Consider the following 19,384-nt stretch of genomic DNA (forward strand, 5'->3'; position numbering starts at 1 on the left):
AAAATGGAATAAATGACATGCTCTAATGTGCCTATTTGTCATACATGTCACAGTGCTGTTTTAATGGTAATCTAATGTTAGAATATGGCAATGGGTTAGTTGAGTTGGTAGCAGTGAAACATAACGTTTTATATGAAATACTTGAAATAAACCAATACAGCAAACCAAACCCATAACATCCTTTCATACCAAAGAGTAGCTAAAATATTTCGTTGACTGTGCAAAAGTGGTGTAAGAAATCAAATTAGCTCCAGATGTATACAGATTTGATCTGGGGTGATAATTACATTTTTCACTCTGAATTTTCCTAATTCAGAGAGGTCAGTATGGCAATCACAGAAGTGATTTATTTTCTTAAGAGGTAAACTGTCTGTTGCTACATGAAAGCTTGAGAGATATGAAATTGAATTTCAGCTCGACATTTTACAGATACTGGAAGGAGATGGGGTTGAGTTTGATTGATTTTTTTTCTTTTTGTGGGACAAGGGAGGGGGGAAGTGAAGCGACCCTCTTGCTAAAAGTTTAATTAATTTTTTAAGAAGAGATGGAGAGGAAGGAGTGCCAAAGATCGAAAGATCAGGTCAAAAACTAGTTTTTAATCACATAAATAATACAAAGTAGTTACAAATAAGCATCTGCAAGCATGATTTAAAACTTTACAAATTTGTTGGACATGATGCTAAATTAGATCTCTGCTTTGATTAATACTTTTGTGATATGTACCTAATATTAATCAGTAATTCTCTCATACCTCATATTATTTACTCATACCTATTAGTCCTGCTTTACTGTTAGGCTTTGTCTGACACATCATTTCCCAAATACCTGTGGTTTGAGAAAAAAATGTTCATTATTTTGACAAGGATTAAAAAAGACAAGACAAGACTACAACTTTTGTTGAGGCTCTTGTAAGATTATTCTGTATTGTAGTACAGTAAAAAATCCATTTTGTTCAGCAGTATTTTGCTGTCATATGTATCTTTGGAGTGTCTTAGCTCTCCCCCTCCCTGGGACGGCAAAATTTCAAGTTGTTTAACATAGTATTGCTTTGTTCTGCCTAACAATCCAGCTGAATGTACAAAAATAACCCAACATCCTAAAGCAGTTTTTAAAGTGACGTTCAGTTCTGACACTGAATACTTACCTTCCTATCTAACTATTGCAACATAAGGAATTCTGCATTTAATATTAACAGAAAAGTGTTCCTGCTTATTTGACATTAATATCATTTTTGAAGGACTCAGCGTTGCATTCAAGGCCACTTTATAAAAGCATTGTGTTGCTCATCCTAATTCAGTCTGACATACATTCCAATAACACTACCTCCCCTCCAGAGTTTAAAGCTAAATTTATGGCTGAGCATTGTGAAGTGCATCATTTAAAAATGGTTTCAACCCAAAACATCTAATAAATAAATAATGTGTATGGCTACTCAGTAGTAGACTTTCCAGACTAGAAATCATTCCATCGGATACTCAACAGTCCACTATCGTAGAGGGCTGTCAGATAAATCTTATAGTAGCTGCATTTATGTCCTGTAAATCACATGTTATTGTCTGAGCCTTCTGCCAGGTCATCTATTCTTTTCCCATTTATCAGAAATGCATATAGTACATTGAAGCTAGAAATACCATCTAGTCTGGGCCCAGCTTCCTGTCCAAGTAATTAAAACAGCCAAAAGAATGAAATCCTCAGCATCGTGTTACTTTCAAATGAATCATGTCCTTAATGTATGTAGATCTACTTCTTTGCTACTGTAGTACACCATTCTTATATAAAGGTATTGTTAGATTCTATTTGGAGTAAAAACACTGCTGATTTCTGTAGGGTTGCACATACAGATTCAAGTGCATGTAAGTGAACATTCCCATGTGTACAATGATTTATTTATCAGATCTATTAACTGAGCTATTTCTCTGAATTAATTGTACTGAAGCTTATTAAAATTCAGTCTTTTAAAATACTCTCTGCTCTAAAATATTTGTGTTTGATGTTGCACATTTATTTGTATTTAAAACCCTTTTTTTGGAGAGGATATCAGGTGGTGCATATGACGCATCCAGAAAAGGCTGCGAGTTCTGTCATCCTATCTGTATCCTGTTCCTTTGGATTAAAACTGTTATTTTCAGATTACTTTAAATTAATAGGTGAAAATTCTATATAACTCTTACAATTGCAAAAGAAAAGACTTTTGTATAGGTGGTGGAAGAGCAAGAACCACTAAATCGCCATGGGACTCTCATGTAAGATCAGCATTTTTACTTCAGATGATCTGATTTAGAGTAAGCCCTCAACTTTCAGCTATAAGAAGTAAAATCCCTGCTCCAGTAGACCCATTTTAAAAAAATAAAAATAAATTTCTTGTATCCTAGTTAGGATTATGAAAACTTACTTAATGCACGAAAAGGAATCAGAAATCTGCACTTAAGTGACTCCTAATAAAATACCTTGACTATCTGGCATGCTGCCTAGAAAAATCTGTGTCTCAGGTTCCCTCGGAAATTGCCCATGACTTGGTGTGGATACACCTGTAACTTAAAAGAAACATAGTGATAAGCTAAGGCAGGGTTAGGCAACCTAAGGCCTGGGGGCTGTATGCGGCCCAATCGCCTTCTCAGTCCGGTCCGTGGACGGTCCGGGAATCAGCGTGTTTTTACATGAGTAGAATGTGTCCTTTAATTTAAAATGCGTCTCTGGGTTATTTGTGGGGCACAGGAATTTGTTCATTTCTCTCCCCAAAATATAGTCCGGCCCACCACATGGTCTGAGGGATGGTGGACCGGCCCACGGCTGAAAAAGGTTGCTGACCCCTGAGCTAAGGTACTTACTCAGGGCAAGGCTTTTGTGATCTATTATACTTATCTGAGTAGCCTAATTGCTTACAAGATCTCAACCCAAGGGGACCCATATGCAACTTTCATGTAACAATCACATCATTGAAATCTTGGGTACGACCTATGCGGCAAGCATCCAAACCTTTTCAAAACATAGATGACTGTGAACTATAGAGAATAAACATTCTGAGAAGCATCTCCTTTGTCTGGATAGATAATTTCAAGGTTCACATAGCAAAATCCATGTTATATTATCCCTGGGTTGAAAGTAAAACTGCCCATAGAAATCAATAAAGAAATCCAGGATTAGGCTATAGTTCTGATTTGGTACTAGAATGTTCACCCAAAAATGAAAAGCGGTAGCAAAAGGACAGTTTCAAGTTCTTGTAACTTAAAGTCTTATTTAGCAAGAAGCTGTGTGCATTATGTAGGGTTTGGTGCATGGCACATCTCCTGCTCAATCATACATACTTAAGTCGTTGATTTCTCTGAGAAATGCTTCCAGTAAGAGGGCTGTTGAAATGGGACATTCAGGACATGCCATTCTCATCTCCTTCCTCTCCCTTTATATGCTACAGACAACCTTTTACAAAGTCGTAACTTACTTACTTGGATAACTGGTATCACTATGTGGGACCTCCTGTATGTTTCTGCCTTCACTGCTAAACCGCTTACTTGGAAAATAGCAGAGTTCAGTTTCTTCATCACAGGACAGGAATGGGAACCTATGACCCTACAGATGTTGTTATAACATCATCTCTAACCATTGACCACTGCCTGGGACAGGTGGGACTTGTAGTCTAACAATTATTGGAGGGCCGCAGGTTCCCAACCTGGCATAGCAGAATATCTAGTTGGAAATAAAAACTCCCTAATTTATTTAAATGTGTGGGTTTTTTAAAGGGTTTATTATAAACACTGCCTTCGAATTCTGGGAAAGTCTGTGGAGGTTGAACACAAATGCCATGTTTATAAAGCAATGACGCTGATTTGGAAATTCAGATGGGCCCTTTCCTTCTCATGTTTGAATTCCAAAAAGATAATTACTCACAGTGAATTATCGTAGTGACGTGAGCACAACTTCCTCTCTGTTTCACATTGGAATGTAGGAATCTCAGTGCTGTCAAAATCACTCCATTGGGGGCTGGGAGTTGAAAAAGAGTTTCTTGATCAAACATAGAGGCACCAAGCACATGCAGCCTGTTTGCTGCTGCTTCCAACTTGCAGAACATTCCCACCCCCACGCCCAAAAAGAGAAAACTTTGATCCTGAAGAGGAAACGTACATTTAGATTCATCAGAGTGAAGACTAGCCTAACTGGTCTGAACATTGTGTAGTGTTCAAGATAAGACTCTCTATGCTTAAAGGATGTTGGAGACCATCTCTTGAACACCAGAAACACTTATACATATTAAGGAACATATGTAAAACAAAGCAGCACTTTAACATAAATTACAGATATGTAGTCCTGCTGTTTGGTGTGTGCACACATGCTTCAATTTCCCTTAATTATTTTAGTGACCACACTTGAAAAATTGCATTATTCTAATATATATAAATTCAGTATTTTCAGTAAGGGGTTTTATTTGATGGGGGCGGGGGCAAAACAGCAGAGCAATTGTAAGTTAAAGTATCCCACTGCAGATGTTAAGAACTAAAAGGTCATAATTTAGCTGCAGAAGCAAGGGCCCCGTCCTCCCCCTCAAACCTCAAGGCATCCTATTGCTTCATTCGCACACTAGGACTTAAAAAACCCAACCATTTAAGGTGAATTTTGTGCTAAGAGTGCACACCCTGTGGTTTGGCAGTCTAGTCAGAAGGATGATACCATGCTGGTTTTCTAACTGGATCTTTGAACAATATTCTCATGGGTGGTAAATGTAAAACAAAGTAATATCAACTGGCACTTAATTCTGTGAGCTCCCTGCTGATTGGGCTAGGCAGTGAAATAGAGCTCTTCCTGACAGGAAGTCAGCCTATAAGTGTGGAGACCCCTGAACATAAAGTGTGCTTTAATTTGAGAACCTGCTGTTTTACAGCTTTTCTCTTTAATTTGAGAGCTTAGGAAAAAGGGGCTAGACTAGGGGAATGGATGCAAGCTGACTGGCCGTAGGATAGAAAGTCTAGAGTGTGGTAGCAATTGTGTGCTTTTTACACCAATTATAAATGTGGGAGCAGTTATTTTGAGGCAATTTAGATAGTTTCTTGCTACCCAGGCTTGATTTTAAACCTGATACTGCAACATATAAATCACTTATCTGTGTAGGCTTTCCACACAGATGGCTGTGTTTAAAAAGTACTTACTACATGCACTAGCCTCTACATGTTCAGCTTTAGCATGCTACCATTGTGTCTGCCAGGCTCACAGATTGCTGGCCTATTTAGGATGCTTACATATGAGACAGCAGACATAGTAAGTGCTGTTTTAAACTAGAATCTGGCAGTGCAGAGCACTGGCATGGACAAATGAAAGCTGTGTGGCAGGTTTAAATTGGGCCTTGCAAGAGCGAATAGGCACTGTAGTTACAGAGTCTGATACTGAGAGGACATTTTCCCTCATAACTTTATTAGTGATATGATATCCAATATTAGTTGCCCTCAGAGCAGAATGTTTGTGTTCAGTTTTTGGCATCCAGTGTTTGTTTTGTTTTCGAACAGAGAAGAGATAATATTTAATTCAAAAGAGGTGTCTGGCCAGCTTGGTTGTAAGCAGTGCTCCCCCCCCCGAAAAATAGGTGCTGGTACTCATCATGAAGGGATGCGGGTGGCGCTGTGGGTTAAACCACAGAGCCTAGGGCTTGCCGATCAGAAGGTCGGCAGTTTGAATCCCCGCAACGGGGTGAGATCCTGTTGCTCGGTCCCTGCTCCTGCCAACCTAGCAGTTCGAAAGCACGTCAAAGTGCAAGTATATAAATAGTTACCGATCTGGCGGGAAGGTAAACGGTGTTTCCGTGCACTGCTCTGGTTTGCCAGAAGCAGCTTAGTCATGCTGGCCACATGACCCGGAAGCTGTACGCCAGCTCCCTCGGCCAATAAAGCGAGATGAGTGCCGCAACCCCAGAGTCGGCCACGACTGGACCTAATGGTCAGGGGTCCCTTTACCCTTTACCTTTACTCATCATGAAGTTGTTACAGTAAGTGCCACACCTTTTAACAACAACAAAAAGAGATGCCAATACTGCATACCTTTGAGTACTCCCTGGAGAAAACAACTGGCTGTAGGAGTTGCCCAATGGAGATGTACAAGGCGCCATCCAACCATCTTAGGGACTCTATTCCAGATTTGTGTAGGGTTTGCTCCTTACCCTTTTCTTCTCCCAAAGATATCCCACAAGACAGCAGTGGTTTAGAATCAAGAGCTTTCCTTTCCTAGATGGGCTGCCTTTCCAGGTTGGTGAGCCCCACCTATCCCTCACTTCCCTCTACAACATGTGCAGAAACCCCCTTCTTGACAATTGGATTCATTATTAGTCTCGCCCACTCAATCAACTGGAGCCTATATTCGCATTCAGGGGAAATCCCTAACTCATCAAGGGTTTGAGACCCATTGGCTTCCCTCACCTGGTTTAGCTAGCCAGTTGAAGCAGTTTCCTGGGTGTGGCCACTGTTGCATGCTGACGGCTTCTGGGAGCCACAGGTGACAGCTGAGTGCACGGTGGGGACCAAAGGTGGACAAAATACCCCCGAAAGAGCTTGATGTGTCTCACACTGTGGGTACTACTCCCCTAACACCCTGTATATTATATTCACATATAGGAGATGCAGAAAAATACTGTTGAGTGGAGTGGTCCAAACCAAGAACGCCTGCCAGCAAGCCATGCTTTCCCCAGGATAGCATTCCATCCCCCGCCCCAAGTTTTCTGTTCATTCAGCCCCACATTTGGAGGAAGTATGCTTCTGTATACCACGTTCTTGTGCTCAGGTCCTGTTGGCAGGTTTCCGATAGGCATCTGGTTGGCTATTTTGTGAGAACCGGGTGCTGAACTAGTTGGCTATTGGCCTGACTCCGCAGGTCTCTACTTACAGTACTTCATAGTAACTACATACAGTGCTTCATAGCATTCTGCAGCCACTAAGCCTGCTCAGAACACACTGTTGGGGGGCATCTTCCCCCTCCCTTCCTTTATAAACATACTACAAATGTTTGGGTCCTCCAACTCATACCTACCTTCTGTACATGCATGTTGCTGTTTTAGTTACACAAGAATTGGAGAAGGAGTTGACTATTAATATACAGGATTTGTTCAGTTAGTTCCCTTTGTTTTAGCCTTTAGGTTACATATTGATAGATTTTTGTTTCTGGGCATTTGGATTACATTAACTTTTCTTCTGCTACAAATGGTTTTAGTGTTGCTCTGGTCTTTAGCTCTCACTTCTTTTGTATTTTATTGTTGTTCTTATTTCATATATTTGCATCTCTATTTTAACTGTGTAAGCTGGATCGGGGGTTCTTGTAGGTGAAAGGTGGTGTAAAAATTTCCTAAATGAATAATGAATGAATAAGAGTAGGTTTTTACATTTTTCTTTAGCGTGCACAAGGATGTGCCAACAATGTGACAGGTGGCCAGATTTTTTTTGTTTTTTGTTCCTGTGGTTGAATCATTTGGATGTTTGATGTGATACTTACCCAATGAATCATGCCATCAGCAAAATATATTTTTGTTCAGAGGTCCTAGCTAAGACCACTGTACAGTACCACAAGTGGTTGAAAATCCTGTGGCATATGGAGAATATTGACATGTGTTTTATTTTGGTTTTTAGCTTGTCCTTGATATAATTATTTAGTTTTAAATGCCTTTTACTGGGTTTTTAATTACAATTATGTTTTATTCTTTTTGTAAACTGCTTTGAGGTTTTATTATGATAAAGCAATGTATAAATCTTGTGAAATAAATAAATATTGAATTTTGTGAGCCCGCTATATAGGTATGTTTTACAAACATATGCACCATATGGCTTTGAAAGAAAACTTTATGCTGGAAGGAATGAAATAAGTATTTAAAACACGATAATTTTATCAATACATGGTATGGCAGTATGAAATTAGTGCTTATTTCTTTTGAAAGATAAAAGTAGTACCTCTGCAGTTTGTGTCTACAAAAGTTCATTGTGGCCTTGAAATTCTCTATTTAAGTATTAAAATTAAATTCTCGTTATAAGGTAATTTCAGGTATTTACTGCACAACAATATAACACCAGTTTATAGGAAGCCTGCTCGGAGTGGAATACACAGAATGGTTAAACAGCAGGGGAGTCTTCTGCTTTTAGTTAAAAACTGCTGTTTCTGTATGGCATATTTACAACTTATTTAATTCTTAATGTAGTGTGCTGTGGGACTGAGCATACGAAAAAGAGTAGAAAGAGCTCTGCTTTCTGTGTCTAAGGCTATTACTTGCTGTACAATAATAAAGGCACTATTTTATTGGGTTAGTTGTAATTAACTTCAGCACTATGCATTCATATAAATCATTCTCAATCTGTTTTCTTTGCATTTTCCTTCCTTTAACTGAGTTAGCATAGTTGTTTTCAAATGTTGTTTTTCCTATAAGGAATAAAGCTGTAATAGCCTTTCTCTAAATGGACTCGTAGAGCTAATTATTCTAATAATTATTTAATCTGCATTGATAGAGTCTTAATGCAATTTTTACAAATGGTTATGGATCAGTTTTTTGGCTATGGTCTGGATTTAACCATGAACGTTAAAAACAGATTTATCTATTACCAGAACTCCCCTTCCTTGGGAGGGGGTGTTATTATTGTTTCTTTCCTTGCTTCTTTGTCTTGATCTGAGTGCCCCCCCCCAAAAAAAACCCTAGTGCTTAACACTTTCAGGCACTGAATAGAACCTGAATATACATTAAGTGTCAGATTTACACATAATTTCCATGGTGTTTCCTTTTTCCAGTGTTATACCAAATCTTCCCCTTCTCCAGTCTCAAAAGGCAGATGTAGGACACACATTGGATTGTACCAGTTTCTTGGACTATTTCAAATGAAATAAAAGTGAACACCCTAAAGCTCATTTTTGGCTTTGGTAAATTAAATTCTTTAACTAGTGTAATGTGACTTTAAAATCTTGGTTCCTTACTGCCTTTGTTTTGATGACAAGAGCAATAGTTTTCAAATGTAATGGAATAAAAAGTACTTTCTGCTTATATCTGAACACATTGTGTAGTGGGTTTTTTTTAGCCTTATAAAAATAATTAGCCTCTATATAGTTCTAATGGCAGCCTTGAAAGTTTTAGCCTGGAGCAGCCTCTAATGAACAGCCCTTGTTTTTCCCCATTTGGGCTTTGAGATTCCCTAAAGACTTGACTTCAGACCTCAGAGGGCAGCAGCTGCCATTTGTCTTGAGTACTAGTGTTGCAAAATAGTCAGACCACGTACTAATAGAACACATTTGTACAATTCAGTACATAGATGCTTGATAGAGGTTTAATGATGATCATCTGTTGAGAGCTTGTAGATGGGTGGACTTAGAGCAACTTCTATTGCACCTTATCAAAATAATACCATCTGTATTGATCAGGTGAATAATGTTGCTTGGCTAAGCTTGCTTTCCCAGAGCAGGTTTTTGGGGTTTTTTTACAGACTGCTATGTTTTTATATTAAAAATCTCTTTTCTTATAAATTTCTAAGAAATCTTGAAGTACTTAATGCCTCAGATCTGTGCAAAGTTGTTCAGCTGCATAATTGACAAAACTGAACTCTTACATACTGTCCCTTCTCGTATACCATAAATAATAAAACTGGAGGGGATCCTGTAGTAGGCCATCCTTTCCAATGCTCTGCTTGTTGCAAGAAATGCAGGGCTAGAGCATCCCCACCAAGCCCACTACCCCTCGAGGTAGTTGGTTCAATTGCCAAACTTCCCTTTTCATGTCAACACATTTCTCCAAACGCTTTGCCAAAATCTACCCTTCTGTCATAAAATTATAGAATCATAAAATTTTAGAGTTGGAAGGGACTACAAGAGTCATCTAGCCCAATTCCCTGCAATGCAGGAGTCTCAGGTAGAGAAATGGCCATCCAATCTCTACTTGAAAACCTCCAAGGAAGGAGAGTCCATCACCTCTTGTAGGAGTCTTTTCCACTGTTCATATAGCTCTTACTGTCAAAAAGTTATTCCTGTGTTTAATCAGACTCTCTTTTTTTCCACTTGAACTTGAATCATAACTAATTCCCTCAACTGTTCCTCATAAGGCTTGGCTTCCATACTCTTGATCATCTTGGTCACCCTTACCTGCACATGTTCCAGCTTGTCAATTGTGGCACCAAGAACTGGACACAGTACTCCAGGTGTGGTCTGACCAGGGCAGAATAGAGCAGTACTATTACTCCCTTTTATCAGCATACTATACTTCTGTTGATGCAGCGTATAATGCTATTAGCTTATTTCCCCCCCCCCTTTTTTTTGGTTGCTGTATCATACTATTGACTCATGTTAAGCTTGTGGTCTACTAAGACCCCTAGATCCTTTTCACATGTAGCATTGCCAATTCACTTGTCCCCACCTTAGATTTGCAAAATGTGTTATTCCTGCCTACACGTGGATCCTTACATTTCCCCCTGTTGAAATTCATTTTGTTAGTTTGTGCCCAGTTCTCCAATCTGTTAACACCGTCTTGAATCCTAATTCTGTCTTCAGTGGCATAATTGTCTAACCCCCCACCCTCTGGTTTGGTGTCATCTGCAAGTTGGTACAGATGCTGAACACTAGAATTAGCATGACATTTGGAGTTTCCCTAGGGCAGCTCTGAATGTAGCTTTGCAACATCAAATATTTTGAAGTATCTGTATTCAGTGCTTTTTTCTGGGGGTACGCAAGAGTCCACATACCCCTAAACATTTTGTGAATCTTTGTACTTTTGTCCATTTACTGTTTTTATTTTTCCAAATTTGAACTATAAAATGGTGATTTTCTTGAGTCAAAACAAGAGTACCCCTAAACATTTTTTAAAGAAAATAAAGCACTGCCTGTACCCATTTATTTATTCCCTGAGTCCATGTAAGTGGAGGAACACTTAAATGTCAGGACCTGGCTGAGACAGTAAGCAACTGTACCTGAATCAAGATCTTGAGGGGGTATGTTTTTCAGTCCAGGTTTTATGAAGTCAGTTGCTGAAGCTGGAAGAGTTGGATCTTGAGGTGGATCTGGAGGAACTGGATCTAAAATGCATCAGGAAGCAGCTACTGATTTGAAAATGTAACGTGTGAATTGACTTGGGGTGTGATGTGACCATACTGATGGGACCTTTTACTCTAAGCTGGGGGTCAGCAAACTTTTTCAGCAGGGGACTAGTCCACTGTCCCTCAGACCTTGTGAGGGGCCGGACTATATTTTGAGGGGGAAAATGAACGAATTCCTGTGCCCCACAAATAACCCAGAGATACATTTTAAATAAATGAACATATTCTACTCATGTAAAAACACACTGATTCCCGGACCGTCCACAGGCCGGATTTAGAAGGTGATTGGGCCTTAGTTTGCCTACCCATGCTCTAAGCCTTGAACCTAGCTTATTGAATACCCGGAACTGTGTATGTTCAGGCCTTAGAGCCTACATTGGAGCAGATGACCTCTGAAATTGGCAGGAAGGATGACATTTCTGGACAGATCAGACCCTGTAAAAATAGTAGACTCCTGGCCTTCTACCCTTGCTCACCAAGAGAACGGTGCCTTCTGTCTGCTGCATTTCAGCTTCTTAATTTCCAGTTCCCAAGAAATGATTTCAAGGACCCTAAGCTGAAGAACACACCCTCTAGATGTCTCTACTGCCATCCATGGTCCTCCTTTGCCCCATGCAAAGTTCTTTTCAGCACTTTAAGGCAATTTATATCTCACAACTACTTGCATTTTTGTCAGTGCTTAAGTATTTACTATAGATTCACTATAGACTGCACAGTAATTATGATCATGTACATTAGCAGTAGATTTTATAGGCATAGGAAATAGTAGTCAATTAAGTTCAGCTTACAGCAGGTATGAAATTATTGACTTGGTCGATCTCCTCTTGCAGTCCTTCCTTTTGAAAGTGCTGAAATGTATTCTCCAGTTATTCAGCTGCATTAGTGGTCGACTCTGAGGCTTTTAACATGTTTTTCATCAGCACCTTTGGGAGAAGGATAACAAAGATCTTGACATAACAATGCAGTCAGCTCTGAGAATGTAATTGCAGTAGAGGATATATGTGCTGTGTTGAAACATTGCATTAAACATGAAAGACATTGGTTGTTACATTTTGCCCCCTCCCCCGCCAAGCTATTAAAGCACGCTTAAGGGAGTGTTCACCTGTGGCTTAAAAAATTTTGTTTAGACTAATATTTTCTCTGATCTTTGTCTGTGATAGAGAGAGTTAAGCTGGAAAAAAACCAAGATAAATGTCTTTGCTTCTCAGTTTGGGCAATTTCTGTTTTCAGTAATTAAGTTCTGAAGCATTACACTGAGTGTGATTCAAGGTGAAAGCCATTGTTTGAAGACAAAAACATGTGCATGATGTCATTTAGAGAAAATGATACCTCTTCATTTATATCCCCACCTTCCAACACTTCTCCTGCCAAGATTTTGTGAGGGAATGCTAACACAAGTAAAGAGGCATGTTGGCAAAAGAATAGAAACATCTAGGCAGGATAAACAATCACTTTAGTGCCCATTGTTGTGGTATACAACTGTATACTCCAAAAAATTGTAGCAACAAAAATACATAATTATGATTGATAGCTTTATAGGCCTATGAGCAAAAAAACCCACACACACAAAATGCTTTTACTTATTCAGATGTGTTGTTTTTTGTAAATTGAGGCATGCCTATAGAGGAAGACACAAGGGAACTCCCCAAACACCCTGTGGGTTGCATACCTCATTTGTTTTGCAGTATTTTCATGGTAGCAGTGCCATGGGCCAGTTGCTGATTGGACTGTTTCTTGAGGTGCCAAGGCTTGTTCAGCAATCTAGCTCTCCTGGTTGGTACTAATAAAATATTGAGATTTGTGATGAGAGCTGATAAGGTGTAGTGCCTTAGATTAAGGAAACCTGAGATCAAAACTGTGCTTGGTGATGAAGCTTCCTTTGGCAAGAGGCTGCCCCAGAGGGGAAGAAGGACTCATCTATAGTCTCTGCCTAAAGACCAGTAGCCTTTTGACTCTTCTTCCTCTGTCATTTAACAGTGGCCATGCAGCCAGGCTAGTTGAACTGTTTCCGTACCAAAGAGCTGTTATGAGAACTATTCCCCCCTCCCCATCTGTAAGCAACTCTAGGGGCCTTATCAGTTGAAGTGGGTTGTTCATTAAAAAAAGAAAAGTATTTTAAAAATAGATTAAAAATATTTTTGCCTAACCTACATCTGTGGTGATGACAGGCTTAATACCTTTTCACCTTGGTATTCTCTCACCCTTGTAGTAGGAAGTCAATATGCTGAATGCTTCGTTTGAATAGCACTTTGGGTGGTTCTTGTTATCTGGATAGATGTGGTCATGCTCATCAGCTGACATTGTTTACAGTACAAACAATACATGTACTGCATGAAATAAATATACAGTGGTACCTCGAGTTAAGTACTTAATTCATTCCGGAGGTCCGTTCTTAACCTGAAACTGTTCTTAACCTGAAGCACCACTTTAGCTAATGGGGCTTCCCGCTGCCCCCGAACCACCAGAGCACAATTTCTGTTCTCACCCTGAAGCAAAGTTCTTAACCTGAGGTACTATTTCTGGGTTAGTGGAGTCTGTAACCTGAAGCGTATGTAACCCGAGGTACTACTGTACCTAGCCAGCACAACCAGTCCTTTTTTAAATTAAAGTTGTGTATATATAAATTTTGAGTTAAAATTTTAATACCTTGTGTCACCATCTTAACTTTCACTATAACTGTTTCCACTGGTTTAATTAATGTAAATTTGTTCTTTTAATTACCTTTTTCACTTTTGCATCGTAGGAGTGGCAGAACTCAATACAGAAGAATGCTGGCCTAGCTTTCATTGAGCTTGTCAACGAAGGAAGGTAACTTCCTAGTTATATTCATTTCTATAATCACCATTATTCATATTGAGCAAATTCTGATTAATTTCTGTTGCTGACTTATGAAGTTCTTTGTCTACAAGTAAAGTGTTTTGGATTTGGTAGCATACATTTGCATTCCTTTAGAAATATTGTACAGTTAACTTTGTGAACCTGATTCAGCCGCTAAATCTCCTGTATGGGTCTTTACAGAGGTTGTCTGAACCTGGGGAGGGAGTCTTGTTAGAATAACTCAAACAAAAATGCATCTCAGACTCAGGGCAAGTGTACCAGCCTCCCCCCTCCCTGGCACAGGCTTGCTCCCATATTCTGTTGTGGTTTGGCATTTTCTCTTATCTGTAGTCATATTGATATAGTGTGCCTATGGCAGACCTGCACAGTTTGTGACCAGTAAGCTGAAACTTCCTGTTTCTACTGGTTATTCGAAGGAATGTCAACTACTTGGCAGACCCAATACATGCTGGTTGCTTGTGTTTGACTTGTTGGGGCGTGAGTTATAGAGCGCTGTTGTGGGGTCTCAGATAACTGATTTAAGGGTCTCATTAGTTACGTGTATGCATGTGAAATTTCTCAAATTGACCACTTCAGGCATTTTTTAAAAAAAGAAATAGAAAAAAGCAAGTGTACTGTATATATTACATTGGGTGCTGTGGCAGAAAGGTGGTATATAAATGCAATACATAAATATGCCAACTGATTTTTGCATAAGCACCTTCATCAAAACAATTTTTGTTATAAGAGATTTCAGAGTAAGCCTAGATGTTCATACTTTTCAGTTCAGTTCATGAATACAAAGTGTGTTATAGAAAATGACAGGTCATGGCAGAAACATAAACTTTGGCGTGCACTCAAATTCAGTAGAATTGTATATATTTCCTAAGTAATTCAAAAATACATAATAATCACACCAGAAGTAGTAACCATAGTGATATAGAAAATGAATAAAGCACTTAATGATTGGAAACGAAGAATATACTTATTTAGTCTCTCTTAGTAGAGTTAGAGAATCATCCACTGAAATGTAAATTTTAAATGAAGACTTGGTGAACTCTAAATCCAAAGTAATCTTTATTAGCAGAGAGATTAAGCTACTCCCTCCTTCTTAGTGATTAGCACTCTCATCCTATGTCAAGTAGTAAACTCTGGCTGCTCTCCTCAGAGTGCTTTAGCCACTTTGGTAAAATGCAGAGTCAGCTGTTCAAGACAATAGGAGTTGCTTCTGGTTTAAAGCTACTTTCTCAATGGAATAGAAAGCTTGCAGATAGATGAAATATTGTGGGAGAGTAAGTGTACACAAAGACCTAGAGAGGCTGATGGGTTTAATTCCAACATGTTTTTTTCCATCACATAGTTAAAAATTCTCTACAAAGAGGGATAAAGTGGGTATACAAAGTTAACAGTATAGTGAAATCCGGGCTGTCAGAAAGGTTAGTAATGTTCATTGTTAAACTTCCCATAATTTTGGAGCTTTTGATAATGTTTCGCAAACTCTGTTTGATTGAACAAATTATGCAAAGATAATGCATTATTGCTTGAGGCAAGCACTGGAAAGTGTTCACTGAAAGGTATTTTTAACTTCAAGGGATTTATAAGAAGCTATAATGCGGAGTTAGAGAACAGATATAACGGCCATACTTAACAGTTTCAGATTGTGCCTGTTTGAATATAGTTCTTAATTTATAAAATTAGAGTTCTGGGGTTTGAGGCTTCCTGAAACTGAAGCCATATCCTCTGAACTACCAGTCTTCTCACTCCGTAATTTCAGATGTTTGAGATTAAGTACTTTGCACAAATTCCATGGGTGAACCCTGGTTCATATTAATCCCTGGAGATAGTGAAATTGAAGACATAGCCAGTTACATTTTATCCTGCAATCTCTATATAGCCATGAGGTTCAAAGACATTAACCCCCCTTGGTTTTTCAAATGCATCCTAAGAGGTAAAGCAAAAAACTCAGTTCCTATTTTGCAACGAGAATCTCCCTATTGTGGATTCAGATAGCAGTAGCAGTTAATATGAGAAAAGGCACAGTTTGGACAGAATGCTTCAATTCAGGGTCATTTCTAATATTTTAACGTATCTGGTAAATTAAATGCCTCATGCTGTTTCATATCTAATTGTCTATCTAAATTCATATCTAAATGCTTCTGGACAGCATTTACATTTTGTGAACTCAGCTGTGTACAAAGAGTGAGCAATTAGCAATATATGGTGTAAATTCGAACATATAATATTTTCATTAACACAGTATAGTATTAATATTTCAAATATCAGCATTTCAAAAGGAATAATTGCATATACTATAGGGTGTGCTTACTGTATGTAAGCCATAAACTATCTCCACCACCCTCCATATGTTGATAGCAGGAGCGGGTGTTAGGATAGCATTTGGGTGCTTCTCTCATGCCTGCCGCGATGCGGGTGGCGCTGTGGGTTAAACCACAGAGCCTAGGGCTTGCCGATCAGAAGGTCGGCGGTTCGAATCCCCGCAACAGGGTGAGCTACTGTTGCTCGATCCCTGCTCCTGCCAACCTAGCAGTTCAAAAGCATGTCAAAGTGCAAGTAGATAAATAGGTACCGCTTTGGCGGGAAGGTAAATGGTGTTTCAGTGCGCTGCTCTGCTTCACCAGAAGCAGCTTAGTCATGCTGGCCACATGGCCCGGAAGCTGTACGCCGGCTCCCTCGGCCAATAAAGCGAGATGAGTGCCACAACCCCAGAGTCGGCCATGACTGGACCTAATGGTCAGGCATCCCTTTACCTTTACCTTATGGCTGCCAGCGGATAGGAGCATGACTGGTGATGAAGGAGTGTGCTCTGGTCACTTGAAGGCTGCTGAATCTTGTGCTGGAGGAGAAAAACGAAAATAAATCCAAATACATCCTCCCACCTCTTGCAAAAGTATGTGAACTGCTGTAGAATGTACATATGATTATATTTTATTCCACTTAGTACATACAGTTATATTTTATTTATTTATTAGATTTAAATCCTGCCTTTCCACTGGAGACCTTGAAGCTGCTCATAGCATTTATAAAATGCAGTGGATAAATCATGCACGTTAAAACAAAACGAAGCCTGTGCAGCTGGAGCAAGAGCCTAGTGTTATCTTTACCTGGCTTCCTTTCTCTCCTGCTCCACCCTCCCCCAGGGCAGCTGGTGGTGGAAGACCATGTGGTAGAAATCTTGTTTGAGTATTTAGGGAACTGTGTTTGCGGCTGCTTTCATTCCGTTGACGTTTCCTGGGATCCAGACCATTTGCTTGCTATAGGGCATAAATTATTAGTGTAATTTATAGGTTTCTGTAATCTACATTAAAATACATTTGCTTTTGATTCTTCCCCCCGCCCAACAACTTGCTTAAAAAGAAAACAGCTTCAACATAGCTCTGCTGTTAATAGGGAAACCTAACAGCTTCAGCAATGGACTTGTTAATGATACACACCTTGCCCAGACAGAACAGAACACTGGTTCCTCAGTGTGTTAAGAGCACTGTGCTATCTAGACTAATAATGCGTTCATCAGGGGCCAAGGTCATAACGATATGAATGAGGTGAAGGCAGGTCAGAAATACATAAACTTAGAAGCTAGTCCTTAGCACTGCAACCCAATATGTGTACTTTAGTTCTCAAACTTCAGAGTTGTAGGGAAAGATTTATTCTGTATGTTACAACGATGGACTTCTTTCCTTAAAGCATGTAAAGTTAACTATTAAGATTGAAGTATGCTTTGTACATTTGAGAACCTTAATAAATATTAAGAACATATTTTTTTTAACAGGCCCCTCTTCTACAGTTAACACCAGCTGCTTTTCTCTTATATATGACTGGACAGGATATTCATGTACAGATACTGAACAATATTTATCTGTTTTTCATTCCACTGTTCACCACTTACGCTCTACTGTGCACCATATTGCAAAAATAATTTTCACAAATTTATTATTCTTACTTCAGTTATAAACTTTGGTGTATTTACAATTTATGTGACTGAAGTATCAGTTCTGAATTGGAAAAATAGGCCGATTTTATTGCAGCTTTTGCCATCCTGTTGCCCTCCAGAGGTTTTGGACAACAACTCCCAACAGCATGATGGTACTACTAGGAAATGTAGTCCAAAAATACTTGGAGGGCAACAGATGGGCAAAGGCTATTCCACTGGATGGGCAAAGGCTATTCCACTGGATACTCATACAAGTCAAAGTTCATGACTCTACATAAAAAATTGTCCAGTAGCACCTTAGAGACCAACTAAGTTTGTTCTGGGTTTAAACATTCGTGTGCATGCTTATACCCAGAACAAACTTAGTTGGTCTCTAAGGTGCTACTGGACAGGGTGTTTTTTTTTCCTTTTTCAACTGTGTCAGACCAACATGGTTACCTACCGGAATCATGACTCTACACTTAGAGATAGATTGCTAAATCATGGTTGCAATCAACCAGTTAAAGAATCATTCATATGTTAATTATCTGCCTTTTTTACCTGCCTATATAAAATATCCTTAAATGCAGCTATATTCCTGCTATAACTCCCCCCCCAATCCACAATTCTACTAGTTTGCTGCCTTATTATCTCTTGCTGGTCCTTATTTTCTGCCCAGAACTCCTATATCATCTCTCTTTTCAAAACCTGCTTTTCCCACTAAGGCTTAACCCTTCTGCTTTCATCCCCTACTGCAACAATGCTTTGAGTATGCGTAACAGTTGTATGCCTCCCTGGCTATGCCCTTTCTCCTATCCTTTGTCAGAATTTAAGTTGTCAGTTCTGTCAGACAGGGAATCTGATTTTACACTATGTGATGGTGATACTATAAGTAATTGTATCTGTAACTTTTATATGGGTGCATTTTTGAAATATTCAGGGGAATAGAACACTTAAAATTTAACAACCAAATGTATATCATTTATTGTTAGAATGAAAGAGCATATATTTTATACTAAGTTCAAAATAGTATTAAAAAGTCCTTTTATTGACACCAATTAAAATAATGACTTTTTCCAAGTTACTTAAAAGGATTATCAGTAGAAAACTGGGATAACATTTCCCCAGTTTTCATTTCTGGAAATGTCAAGTGTAGAACCCTCACCGACACTGAAAAACAATTTTTAAAAAACCCTCAAGACCACAGTTTTGTCTTGTATGCGTTTTTTTATGTGTATGATGGTCTACGTCTAATAGAAAACTATGTTCTTACAATTAACAAATTTGTTTTAATGTTCTTTATTCATAATAGGAATTGCTTTAAGAACATGCTAGATAAAACCACAATACATAACCGAGAAGAACATCAAACAATGTTAAGGATGTGATGAAAATACAAATGATATCTTGGGGTGTCCTGAAAGGATAGGGAGAATAATTCAGCTGGTGTTTTGAAGATCACATAGAGATTTTACATTCTGTGTTAAAATGTTCACCTATAAAACAAAGTATATTTTTAGAAGTTTGGCTTTTATTGCTTTGAGTTCTGTTTGATCATCTCTGCATGCATTTAAATATCTTTGTGCAAATTGGGAACATCTGCGTTAGTAAACTT

The 19,384-nt window shown here is 38.9% G+C and overlaps 1 protein-coding gene across 4 annotated transcripts in view; it reads left to right on the top strand.

The window, feature by feature from the left end:
• Positions 1-19,384, top strand: part of LRBA (LPS responsive beige-like anchor protein) — a 364,869-nt gene that overhangs the window by 109,919 nt on the left and 235,566 nt on the right. For all 4 annotated transcript variants that reach the window (XM_081208302.1, XM_081208305.1, XM_081208304.1 and 1 more), the window contains exon 35: positions 13,768-13,832. In XM_081208302.1, the coding sequence (XP_081064428.1) occupies positions 13,768-13,832 (65 nt within the window). The remainder of the gene's footprint in view (positions 1-13,767; positions 13,833-19,384) is intronic.

Source organism: Podarcis bocagei (genome assembly GCF_964188305.1).
Source record: "Podarcis bocagei genome assembly, chromosome: 9".
Lineage (NCBI taxonomy): Eukaryota > Metazoa > Chordata > Lepidosauria > Squamata > Lacertidae > Podarcis > Podarcis bocagei.